Source organism: Watersipora subatra, chromosome 4, assembly GCF_963576615.1.
Source record: "Watersipora subatra chromosome 4, tzWatSuba1.1, whole genome shotgun sequence".
Taxonomy (NCBI): Eukaryota; Metazoa; Bryozoa; class Gymnolaemata; order Cheilostomatida; family Watersiporidae; genus Watersipora; species Watersipora subatra.
In genome coordinates, this window is record NC_088711.1 from 3,696,811 (window position 1) to 3,710,080 (window position 13,270).

At 36.7% G+C, this 13,270-nt stretch overlaps 1 protein-coding gene across 2 annotated transcripts in view; it reads left to right on the top strand.

Annotated features, from left to right (window-relative positions):
• The window catches only part of LOC137393272 (zinc finger protein 865-like), a 25,655-nt gene extending 12,434 nt beyond the window's left edge, over positions 1-13,221 (top strand). For both annotated transcript variants that reach the window (XM_068079752.1, XM_068079751.1), the window contains exons 7-12: positions 268-406; positions 852-1,044; positions 3,233-3,444; positions 4,130-4,371; positions 7,212-7,279; positions 12,806-13,221. In XM_068079752.1, the coding sequence (XP_067935853.1) occupies positions 268-406; positions 852-1,044; positions 3,233-3,444; positions 4,130-4,371; positions 7,212-7,279; positions 12,806-12,912 (961 nt within the window). In that variant the 3' untranslated portion in view covers positions 12,913-13,221. The remainder of the gene's footprint in view (positions 1-267; positions 407-851; positions 1,045-3,232; positions 3,445-4,129; positions 4,372-7,211; positions 7,280-12,805) is intronic.
• The last annotated feature ends 49 nt before the right edge of the window (positions 13,222-13,270 follow it).

Genomic DNA, 13,270 nt, shown 5'->3' on the forward strand with positions numbered 1-13,270 from the left:
TGCATTAGTCGGAGCATTAATTTGTTTCAATTAGTTCAGTAGTTAGTCTGCTACAGGACTTAATGACAAAACTTAATAATTTTCATTGACCTGTCTCATTGTTCATGCCATTAAAAGTTGTTTCACAAAAAAATCACTTGATATAAATGAAGTTGTCTACCCTGTAACCATGTAAAATGTGTATACTCCTGTCGCTGTCACACCTTTGCCCCCCCCAAATGGTTGGGTACTTATTTGCTTATGGTAGGTTAAGTTTTTTATTTGCAGATTTCCTACCAAGTTTGCACGTAGGCGGCACCTACAGACAGCACACTCTGGATCAAACTCACAGCCCCAAAGCCTTGTCTGTCATCTCTGTACCAAGAGATTTCCTTCCAACTTTGCTAAGCTGCAACATATGAAGAAGGTAGGATCCTGTAAAATTTTATAAAGTCCCCAATTTCACCGCCTTTCTCCCGAGCCCCTTCTTCTCACCCCACCTCTCCCAAACATTCCTTCTCAGCCCCACACCCTCCTCACAGCCCTACTCTCCGCGCCTTCTCACAGCCCCACTTTCCCGCGCCTCCTCATAGCCTTTCCTGCACTCCACGTCCCACCTCATAGCCTCACTTCCATGCGCCACCTCACAGCCCCACTCCCACACGCCACCTTACAGCCCCACTCTCATGCACCTACTCAGACTCCTCACCCTTAGTTCACAGTGTAAAAGTAATCATTTTGAAAAAGAGAAGTAGGAAATGTAGTTTTGCTAATAAGCAATTCTTCATACTTCTTGAGGTGGCTAGTCTAAGTCTACGTACACAATGGAATGTTGGTGAGAAGGCTAGCCACTCTTCCCTCTATCCCTCTAGATTCATAAGCTGACGGAGAGTGAGCTCGCCCCGAGGAAGCAGAAAGTATGTAAAGTGTGTGGTGAAACGTTTGAAGGGAAAAGTGAGTTGAAGGCGCATAAGAGGTCTGTTCATTCACAGTTGATTATGAACAACAGCATAGACCTAGCGCCTGATATGCTCCTCTTAGGTGATGCTTCCTCCAGTGATCTCGGTGAGTCTACAGTATTTGCTGCCAACCTCGCATCGATACAACGAACATTAAAATTCACCATAAAAACACACCGCTAACACGAAAGTGTCGTTTGCTTATAACACAAACATTCTATGATGTAATAAGAATTCATTATAAATCATTTCAAATCTGGTCTAGTCATGTCCAAGTTTGATATACAAAAAAGCAAAAAAAAATATTTAAACAGCTTCCTGTTAAAGCTAACTTTCTTTAATTACAATAGTAGTTGGAGAATGATTTAATAAAATTCTTAAATATTTACCCTATACAAAGAAGTAACCTTCAAACTGCTTTTGATCCACTTGAAGTTGCTATCGCTGAAGTCAACGTAGGACCGAAAGACTCTTATTTTTTATTTACTCAAGAATAGACAAATATTATCTAGCCAGAGAATCATATTTCAACTGAAAGAAAACATACATTTCAAAGTAACATGACTTGATATTTTGATCAGCCGTGAACGAATGCTAGCTTCTTAAATTTGGTTACAACTTTGCTAACTAAAGCTTATGCCAAATGTTGTTCATTTTTATTTGATGAAACAGTTTTAGAATGGCATTCTGGTGGCTCACAACTGTTTTCAATTTGACTTTGTAGGTGTTTTTAAACATTTTTATTGGTTTGTGGCTAAGTTTGATGCATCGTATATGAAATCCAAAGTTAATCTGTTCGTTTGATTTCTTTTTGCACATTGTTGCTAGCTTTGACTGATGGCTACAACAACACCTGGATTTGAGATGCATGCCGGCACATCAGGCAATATAAGGTTAAAAAATACCTAATCTCAGCAATGATCTCTTTATAAAACGTCAAAAATTATTGTTAAGGAATCTTAGAGTTTAGGCCTAAATCTTAGAGGTTTAGGCTGGTAATACAGACAATCATGTAGATCTTTGGCCTCATCTAGCTTACAATTTATCAACTTTTCTATTTTTGTAGTTACTTTTTGCCACTCTAAAATTCTGTAAAAACAATCAAATGTGCTGGAAATTTATAAAAAACAATTCACTGAAACTAGATACCTCATAAAGTTTATATTAATGGTTTTTAAAGTGATAGTATTTTATTGTATTTGTATATAGAGCGTCAGCAATTGTGCGCAAGACAGTGTGTGCCAACAATTGCGCCCAAAACAAATGAGCACAGTAACATTTGAGCATAAATTCAGACATCAACTCTCTCTCTGTTATTCCTTATTTCATCATTCACTCACTGTTACAAGCATTTGGTGTTAAAAAAGAAGGGATTGTCTTAATCTTCATTTGTTAATAAAATATATTTTATTATTTAATGTATTAAATATTAATATGTTTTAAATTTTATTGACATTTAAATGCTAAAGTATATAAAGACAAGTTATACAACTCAAATGTTGTAACAGAAAATCTATTTATAAAAAGAATATAATTACTTTTGTAGGCTAAGGTTCATAAGATATTGAATGAAGATATTTTAGCGGTTTTCTTCAACAATACTCGCCCATTTGAATGTGGCGTTATTTACTTTTAAATATTCACTCTGTTTACAGATTCATGCCACCCAGTTTATTCTGATCATTTTCTTTGAAGTATGGTTTTGTTCATTTAAGATATTAATGAATTTGTCAATTGTTGAGTACGTGTGGCTTACTGACATCCGCACTCACATGCATTTAACGTATATCTTTCCTTTGCACCCACTGTTCACACAGCACCAGGTATCTCTTCCATTCTTTGGCACTCTGTCGTGTTCATAACAGTAGCCTTCCTACAATATATTATCTTTTCCTTTGAACGATGTTATCTTCTTTACATATCGTGTTTGTCTATGATGCTCAAAGTTGGTGACTGCAATTGTCAGCGCTCAAATAATTCCACGCTCATTTGTTTTACGCGCAATTTTTGGCACTCAATTGTTTTGTGCTCAAAACTCAGCTCATGTATACCACCACTCAGCTCATGTATACCACCACTCAGCTCATGTATACCACCACTCAGCTCATGTATACCACCACTCAGCTCATGTATACCACCACTCAGCTCATGTATACCACCACTCAGCTCATGTATACCACCACTCAGCTCATGTATACCACCACTCAGCTCATGTATACCACCACTCCACCCGGCTTGGACTGCGATGCTATTTTGTTAAGCTAATGACGAGCTTATCGGTCGTATACTTGCAGTGTTCAGTCCTCCAAAGGTGCGAGTCTGCCGCCACTGCGACATGACATTTGTCCACAAATCAGAGTTGAAAGCTCACTGCAAGGCTGAGCATGCCCACATCTCTCATTCATCAGTTCCAGAAACCCGACTGCTGAAGATGAATGGCACAGCTCCAACTTCCTCAGAATATACCAGTCTCACTCTCAACTCTGCGGCCTCCAACATATTGGTGGTGTGTGCTTTAATGTATAATTTTGTCTCTTCAACTGCCATGTCACTCTAGACAACTGTTACTTTTCAACTGCCATGTCACTCTAGATGCTCGTGATTCTCGCCATATTTTGTGAAGTTTCACTTTTGGATACACTTACAAGTCTATTAGATATTAGATATTGGCTCCATAAATGAAAAGCGGGTTATAAGATAAGTCTATTAGATATTGGCTCCATAAATAAAAAGCGGGTTATAAGATAAGTCTATTAGATATTGGCTCCATAAATGAAAAGTGGGTTATAAGATAAGTCTATTAGATATTGGCTCCATAAATGAAAAGCGGGTTATAAGATAAGTCTATTAGATATTGGCTCCATAAATAAAAAGCGGGTTATAAGATAAGTCTATTAGATATTGGCTCCATAAATGAAAAGTGGGTTATAAGATAAGTCTATTAGATATTGGCTCCATAAATGAAAAGCGGGTTATAAGATTTCCGATGGTTTTTATCATATGATGGGCAACAACACCTTATTCATTCATGAAATCGAGTCACTCATGTTAGACATTCCTAAAACAATTACAAGTGGTTGATCATTTTATTACTTTCCTTATAATCATGTAAGGTTTATCAACGCGCTGAGGCTCCTATTTGTTGCTTTTTTGTGTTATACTCTAGTTTTATTATTTACTAATTTGTTTAGAATAATGACATAATGAAGGTGAAGCAGCGGATCTGTAAGGAATGCGGAGAGACCTTTGTGTCTAAGACTGAGTTGAAAGCTCACAGGAAAGCTGAGCATAAGGAGAAAAAGACAGAGTCTATTAGTGTCGATGGGGAAGTCCTTCGACTGCTGCAGGCTGGGGACGCAAAACAGAACAATGTCAAGGAGAGCACAGCTTTTGCCTCGACTCTCACCGTACCGAGTGATGCTGAGGATGATGAGTGAGTTTGCATATTTTCACCGCAATTCACATAGTGACACCCCAAGACACCAAGTTTGTATATCTGTAGTTGAGGCTTTCTTTTCTGTTTTTGGTTTTTTTCACCATAACAGCATACAAAGCATTTTAGGACATCTGTATAAAGTGTAATTCAAATATTTCCAGTATATGTGGTATTTGGTTGAGCTTTTGCGTTTGTCTCGCAATGGCAATAGAAGCTAGCGATTGTTCTCATCATATTCTCAAAAAATCAACTAACGTCTCATACGAATATTGTGTGCAAGGTTGCTTATTATTTTTCATGTACAGTAGACGCTCCTATAACGTATACCTCCTATAACGTATACCTCCTATAACGTATACCTCCTATAATGTATCCCTCCTATAACGTATACCTCCTATAACGTATACCTCCTATAACGTAAATTTCACAAAATGTAAAAAATGTTTGCTTAGTGTCAAATTGGTGCAAGTTCTCAAATTCCATTAATGAATAATGAATAACGATAATCTTGTAGTTAGCCTTAAAACATCGCTTTCTTTCTCCTGCTGCATTTGTGAGACAGAACAACATACATGTAGTGTATATCCTAATTATACAGTATATATGTATACAAGTTCTATGGCATGCTAGTTCGCCATGATAGATCGTCAGAAGTGTCCACTAAACAGCGAATCAGTAGCTGAAATTGTTTAGAAAAGTCCTTGAAGGCAATCGATTGGTGTTTGTTACAACGTCTGTCTACTAATCTGAATGTCACAAGTTGGAGTATGATCGAAAGTTATCTTTTATCATAACCTTGACCCCCTAGAGACAGATGTATGAAGAACAAGTACACACCACTCTTATTATATTAAAAATATATTTTTGTTTTACTTTAATGTAGATGTATAACATATTTATGATTAGGTTTACTTTGCAGAATTACTTGCTGTCTAGAAAAAATAAACAAATCATTGTAAATGGATGTCAAAAATGTTCTTAAATTTTTGTAAAATTACTACAATTATGAACCAGAAAACGAGTGAAAGTGGTTAGAAAAAGGAAAAAAGTTGTCGATGCAAACCAGTAATACTGCAGTTACGGTACAGCCAACATATTAAAAAATTATGTGTAGTTTTTCTTTTTTGTGGCCAAAAGGATGAGTTTGGCAATATCTTGGAACGAATAAGTCAATTTACATGTATTTTACTGTTATAACGTAAATTCCCTATAAGATAAACGTTCCTGGAACGGATTATTTATATTATTTATTGTAGGAGTGTTTACTGTATATTATTATTATTAGTTGAAGCAGGAAGGTACTTGCGCAGAAAGCTTTCATGTCACATCCAAAGACAAAGATTATCTGCAATTATTTTGCTAGAAAATTGTGTTGAAATGAGAATTTGTATTACAAATAACATTTCTTATAAACTGAAGGAGTTCGACGTGAGCATGCAACTCCTTATGTGGTGACATGTAAACTCGTCTGGATGGTTTGATCATCCATTGCTTTTGTTAGTAAGAGAATCTCAATTTTTTGTGCTATTTCATAAGGTTTTGTTGGTTTTATAGGTAGCCTAATAGGCCCAAAGAAGTTAATATATTTAAAATGCTGATATTAAAGATAGAATTTAGCTTTGTTCCTTTAACACGTTGGAGCCTAGGCTCAAGATAATTCGGGGAAATGTTTTCTCACCAGGAATGTTGTGTATGCCACAGTAAACTTTGTGTGGTAGTTTCGCTTGTTTTTTCGTACTTCTGGTTTGCGTATCAGGACTATCAAGTCTTGGTCCCTTTGTGTGGTATATGTTTTGGTAAAATTCTGAAGTTTCAAGTCGATTGAATTGTTAGTTCTTGCGGTATCGTCATAATACCGAGAGCACTTCTGGCTGATCGAGAAATGAAAAAGGGCCGCTGACAGAGCATCAGTTCGTTTTGCGCTTCCACACTTTTAGTTTACGTAGGATTATGAAGTTGTGGTCACGATGCATCATACGTTTTAGTACGATTGCAAAAGTTCAAGTTGATTGGACTATTAGTATTTCAGATATTGCTGAAATACAGAGGGCACTTCAAACCGACCGAGAAATAAGAATGGCAGCTGACAGAACATTAGTTACTAATTACACACTGACTGTAGTTCATAGTAACAAAGGATCAAAAATAGACAAAACTAGAAAGTTTCTTCTCCTCATCAAGAGCTTTAGACTAAAACTATCTGTTTTTCCATTCATGAAAAATATACACACTCTATCAACATACATCAACCATTCTGTTTCTTCAGTCACCTCTTAAACATCACATCTTCGAAAGAGGGAAGAATAATTTTTCATTGAGTTCAAGAAGCTTGGGGCTTCAAAATGGTATTAAGATCACAAAGAATTGTGCTATCGAAGTTTGTTAAAACGGTCTTGGATCAGGGGCCCTGATTGTGTATACAAAATTAGGCTTGAAAGCGTTAAAGGATATCCTTCTAAAGATGTTTATTTGTATTGCATGTCTTTTGCCTTCAATACTGGCCAACCTATAATTTCCAAGTAATATCAGGTTTGATTATTAGTCTGCCACATTTGATAAGGTTTTTGGGACGGCCAACTGCAAATCACATGACACCCTAACCTAATGGTCTGATAGTGAGCTGATTTTTCAATAGGCCATGGCCTATATACTGTACCATAGTACCTTATAAAATTACTACTGATTGCACCATTTTGAACTGCGGCTTAGAACAACAAATGAGTAGATTTAAAACCATGGTCTAGATTGCTATATTTAGGTGCATATCTACATTTCTATATTGTACTTCTACATCGTATTTGCTCCGCCGTAACATCTTGATGCTATTCTTATCGCAGGCCGAACCGAAAGCGATTAAGACTGGACCAGGTGACGGTTCATACGAATGAAGCTATCGGCTCTGCACGTAAGTACCACTTAGCAAAGCGTATATAATACGTTTAATACATCAATCTAAATGAAGTTACAAAGTGGTTAAAAGTATCGCTTATTTGAACATTGGTGTAGCCATATCTGGTCACATGGTCTCATGGTGAGTAATAAGAGAAGGATAGTGTTAGTTATTGTGAACTAGTAATAGAGTTTCTTAGCCAGTAGTAGGTCACTCGATACGCTAGAGAGTGCCACGGATTAAACAAACGAACATTTTATGGTCTTTTATGTGTCACAATCATTTTTCAAATCATTCACTATCAGAACCACACAGCCATTCATAACTGAAAGTGTACTAGTATCAAATCATTCGCTATCAGAACCACACAGCCATTCATAACTGAGAGTGTACTAGTTTCAAATCATTCACTATCAGAACCACACAGCCATTCATAACTGAGAGTGTACTAGTATCAAATCATTCACTATCAGAACCACACAGCCATTCATAACTGAGAGTGTACTAGTATCAAATCATTCACTATCAGAACCACACAGCCATTCATAACTGAGAGTGTACTAGTATCAAATCATTCACTATCAGAACCACACAGCCATTCATAACTGAGAGTGTACTAGTTTCAAATCATTCACTATCAGAACCACACAGCCATTCATAACTGAAAGTGTACTAGTATCAAATCATTCACTATCAGAACCACACAGCCATTCATAACTGAGAGTGTACTAGTTTCAAATCATTCACTATCAGAACCACACAGCCATTCATAACTGAGAGTGTACTAGTTTCAAATCATTCGCTATCAGAAACACACAGCCATTCATAACTGAGAGTGTACTAGTTTCAATCTGCCACTTTTTTCCATCAATCAACAGAAGTATCATAATCATCTTGTCATAAAAAATTTTTGACATGCAACATAAAATCTGAGGATATATTTATCTTGACATGTGAAGTTATTTCTAACATTAAGCCTTTTAGTTGCCAAAGTTCGATCAAATTGTAAACATGTCAGTATTTCCGAAGGTGTGATAATGAATTTACACAATCAGTTATTCCCTCAACATCACATCAGCCAAGGCAACTAGGCGATACTTAATGTTTTCAAATGAATACCCCTCGTGCTATATATATCATGCCCAATATACTTTGCAGTAAATTAATTTATCTGATTCAAATTCCACAAAATCTGCAAATAGTGTCTTTTAGGTGACTATATGACGTGGCTAAAAACAGCATCGCAACAATTGTTAATAGCAAATCGATTAAAAAGACAAATGTAAGTCAACCCAACCAAAAATGCCAAAATCTAGAGATTCAGAAAAATTCAATATTTGAAAGCAAGTGTAATCACTAGTACACATTTTTATTAGTACCTATTAATATGATATTAGTATTAATATAATATTGTGAAAGACTTGTTCTATTCATTTTGATTCCTTTCATAAAAGCTCATCAGATAAATCTCCAAAAAGGTGCAACTTTCTGTGAATAAGATTTTGATTTTTTGGTAATATCAAGTTTGTGCTTTTATTGATTTTTAGTGATTGCATGTTTGGGAATCTTTGTCCGCTTCCTGACTACTGCAAACTCTAAAGTCGTTAGGCGAATAGTACTAGGTCCTCATGTTCCAAAGCACCAAAGCCTGGAAGTTTATAGTTTTGAGGCAAATGTACTAGGTCCTAGTGTTCCTAGACACGAGAGGCTGGAAGTCTATAGTTGTGAGGCAAATAGTACCAGGTCCTCGTGTTCCTAGACACAAGAGGCTGGAAGTCTATAGTTGTGAGGCAAATAGTACTCGGTCCTCGTGTTCCTAGACACGAGAGGCTGGAAGTCTATAGTTGTGAGGCAAATAGTACTCGGTCCTCGTGTTCCTAGACACGAGAGGCTGGAAGTCTATAGTTGTGAGGCAAATAGTACCAGGTCCTTGTGTTCCTAGGCACAAGAGGCTGGATGTCTATAGTTGTGAGGCAAATAGTACCAGGTCCCAGTGTTCCTAGACACGAGAGGCTGGAAGTCAATAGCTGTGAGGCAATTAGTACTCGGTCCTAGTGTTCCTAGACATGAGAGGCTAGAGGTCTATAGCTGTGAGGCAAATAGTACCAGGTCCTAGTGTTCCTAGATGCGAGAGGCTGGAAGTCTATAGTTGTGAGGCAAATAGTATTCGGTCCTCGTGTTCCTAAACACAAGAGGCTGGAAGTCTATAGTTGTGAGGCAAATAGTACCAGGTCCTAGTGTTCCTAGACACTAGAGGCTGGAAGTCTATAGCTGTGAGGCAAATAGTACTCGGTTCTAATATTGTTAGACACGAGAGGCTGGAAGTCTATAGTTGCGAGGCAAATAGTACTCGGTCCTCGTGTTCCTGGACATGAGAGGCTGGAAGTCTATAGTTGTGAGGCAAATAGTACCAGGTCCTCGTGTTCCTAGACACTAGAGGCTAGAAGTCTATAGTTGCGAGGCAAATAGTACTCGGTCCTAGTCTTCCTAGACACGAGAGGCTGGAAGTCTATAGCTGTGAGGCAAATAGTACTCGGTCGTAGTGTTCCTAGACATGAGAGGCTGGAAGTCTAGAGTTGTGAGGCAAATAGTACTCAGACCTAGTGTTCCTAGACATGAGAGGCTGGAAGTCTATAGTTGTGAGGCAAATAGTACTCGGTTCTAATGTTGTTAGACACGAGAGGCTGGAAGTCTATAGTTGTGAGGCAAATAGTACTCGGTCCTCATGTTCCTAGACATGAGAGGCTGGAAGTCTATCAATTAGATTAATAAAACTAGTATGCTGTAGTGCATAGGGGTTTTGAATTGGCCCAGAATTGGATAGCTAAACATAAGTTGTAGAATAGTGAGCAATAGTAATATATCAATAAAGGTATATTCTGTATATACCTTTATACATTATACTAGCTGTACTACCCAGCGTTGCCCAGGTATTAAAATTCAACTTATAAACAATGAGAGGTAATGAGAGTTGCCTGCCACTTGTTATTAGCCTGGCACATTGCCAATGGATAATTTGAGTAAGCTTACTAATAAGAGCTACCTCATGACGCTACACCATGACTTTGCGTGGTGACCAAAAGCGTAGCGTATTTGCTCCCATATAGCGACATATATCGCCTAGCCACATCACTTGTGTGGCTTAGTTAATAAGGCAGTCGGACTGGTGAACGGGAGGTTCCGAGATCAAATCTTCTGCTTTATGGAATCTATATTCCAAGATATGAAAATTGCTCTAGATGGACAAACTTTGAGAAATATATATATAGTTAAAGGAATTTGATATATCAAGAAAATTTCATATGTAAATTATTTTGTAAGTAGAAGTACTCTGTCTATGAAACTATGTAAAAACTTGAGTTACATGTAAAACTAAATAAAATAACAATGTGCTAAAATAGATTTTTATAGTTTATCTCAGCTTTGCTACCTAATGGATGTGCAGTCTCGGCATTGCATTGGTTTGGTGGTGATAGCAATTATAGAAGTGATGAAAGTGATAGGACTGCACTAGATGTATTTAAAATTAACATGATTTGTATACCATTTTTATCATCCTCACATGGTCTATTTCATCCTGCTCTTTCATTTTTTCTCACATAGCTGGAATGTTTTAGATAAATTTCAGGCACCGCATGCTGGAAAGTATTTTGTATGTCAAGACAAATATTTCTTAAGATATTATGTTGCACATCGAAAAATTTTAATGAGATGATCATAAGTCGATGTTTGACTGCACATTTGTCACGTACATTGTTAGTAGAAGGTTAGTTTAGTAGTTTTAATCTTTATAATCGTGTTGTAATGTTAGTAATATGGTTTTCAAGAAACACGCAGCAGTAGTACTTAAGCTGCTCACCATGAAACCTGTATTTGAGCGCCACCTTTATTTGAACACCACCTCTATTTGAGCGCCACTGTGAAAGAAAGGTTGAATAATAGAGTACCACTTTTATTTGACTGCCACTGTTTGACATTCTCAATCTTTACAAACCCATACTAGCAAGTGGTTAGTAGAAAAGTGTCAGCATAAATGTGCTAATAATGACTCAATTACATCAGTAACGATTACTTCATTTGTTGTTTTTGTTCACATTGAAGTCCGTTTTTCATTTCCTAGTCTAGGTTTTTTCGTTAAAAACTTTGCAACACCATAGAAATAGTAACTGCAACAGGCTAATAGTAGTTCTATGTTTAGCACAGTTTTGATACTTCGATGTCTATGATAAACATTTTAGCAATTACAATGCTTTCGACGACTTGTGCTAAGCGTCCCTCCGGCGAAAAGTTTATCATTATTTTCGCAAAATGTTTTTCAGATAGCAACGCGTAAAAGTTTTGCTCTGCTAAAAAATGTGCCTAGACGCTAATGCCGACTAGTTGAGCTGTGCAGAAGAAAAGTTCAGGTCAGCAGACACTGTGGAAGGTATTGAACAGCTAGAAGATGAAATGGCTTTATACGAAAGCAACAATCAGAACACAACCTGTCGAGCAAACAATGCAAATATTTGTGTTTCGAAAATGCTGGTTTTTTTTCTGCATTACTTGTACCATTTGATAGATCATTGTAAAGTTTATAATTTGAAATTTATAATATTTGAATATATATATTTGCAGCATTTGATAGATTATTATAAAATTTATAAAAATTGATCGATGCTCCTAACTCCTGTTCTATAGCACATAAAAAGCCAGATCTGGCTGCAAACTGCAGCAAGCATCGATGAGTGCAATAAGATTTTATGCAACCTTGTTAAATATAATTATAAAATGAAAATATGCCTTCAAATTTAAAATTAAATAAAAAACTTTAAAGCGCCAACAAATTGCAACCGCTGGCTATAAGATCATCGTAGGTTAATTGCATGCGATAGATATTAACTGATAGAGACATGTATCAGCTTTCTCATGCATATTTATTTAGATATTTACGAAAAGTTGGAGGTAAGTTAGTCAATTTCTTGCATCCGAAGGGGTTAAAGCACATAAATTACATAATTTTTACATTACATTCGAAAGCCAAGACTGATGTATTGAAATATATAATAAAAAAATTATGTAATTTATGTGCTTTAATGTCGCATTGCCCAAAGGAGAGTGCAAAACGTAGTAAACGTTCGATTTGCGTAAAAAAGTTAAATTTTCTTCTCAACATTCTGACGAGGTGTTTGAACAATACAATGCCACCCTTAATTTGAACGTCACGTCTAATAAAGCGCAACTCTAAGCAAAGGGTTGAAAAATAGAGCCCCATGACGTACAAATAAAGGTTTTATGGTACTCTATTCGTTGGAATAAAGGAGCTCTGTTCCATAGTTCACCATTAGAACTATTCAACAGTGAAGCTGGCTGCTCATCCATTGGGCTCAGCGGCCAATGTTAAAGAGTTGTAGGGAGGGTAAAGTGTAAAAGTATATCCTAGCAAGTCTAGTGAATTGTCAAATGTGTGTTATGTACTCAGTGAGGCTTAAGACAGCTTGAAATGTTTCAATATTGACTGTGTTGATATAAGATGACGCAGTGCCATTCTGTTGCTTGTAGCTACTAGTGGCAGTCTTCCCTTCAGGTGTGAACACTGTAGCAAATATTTCAAACTGAGAATACTCCTCAATAAGCACTTGACAAGAGCTCATCCATGGATGCCTTGATGGAATGGGAGTGAGATGGCGTGTACATATTATATAGCCTTCTGCCTTGGCCCACTGCCTTAAGAATTCATGATTCCTGTATAATACCTTACGTTGTACATTATAGAGTATAAGCGGTGTAGGTTAGTGTTTAGTAGATAGAATTATTATGGTCATAATCCGTATGACACCAAGGTATTGCTCCGACATTTAGACAATTTTTTATCAAAAATTGTACAGAACTTAGAGATAATTTCAATTCACACACTAGATGTCTAAAACAACTTGCACCTATGTTTATTCAACATGTTGATCTGCTGACAACTTTGTCCATTTTATATACTACTATGTTTATTTTGGTCAAATATACTTAACATAA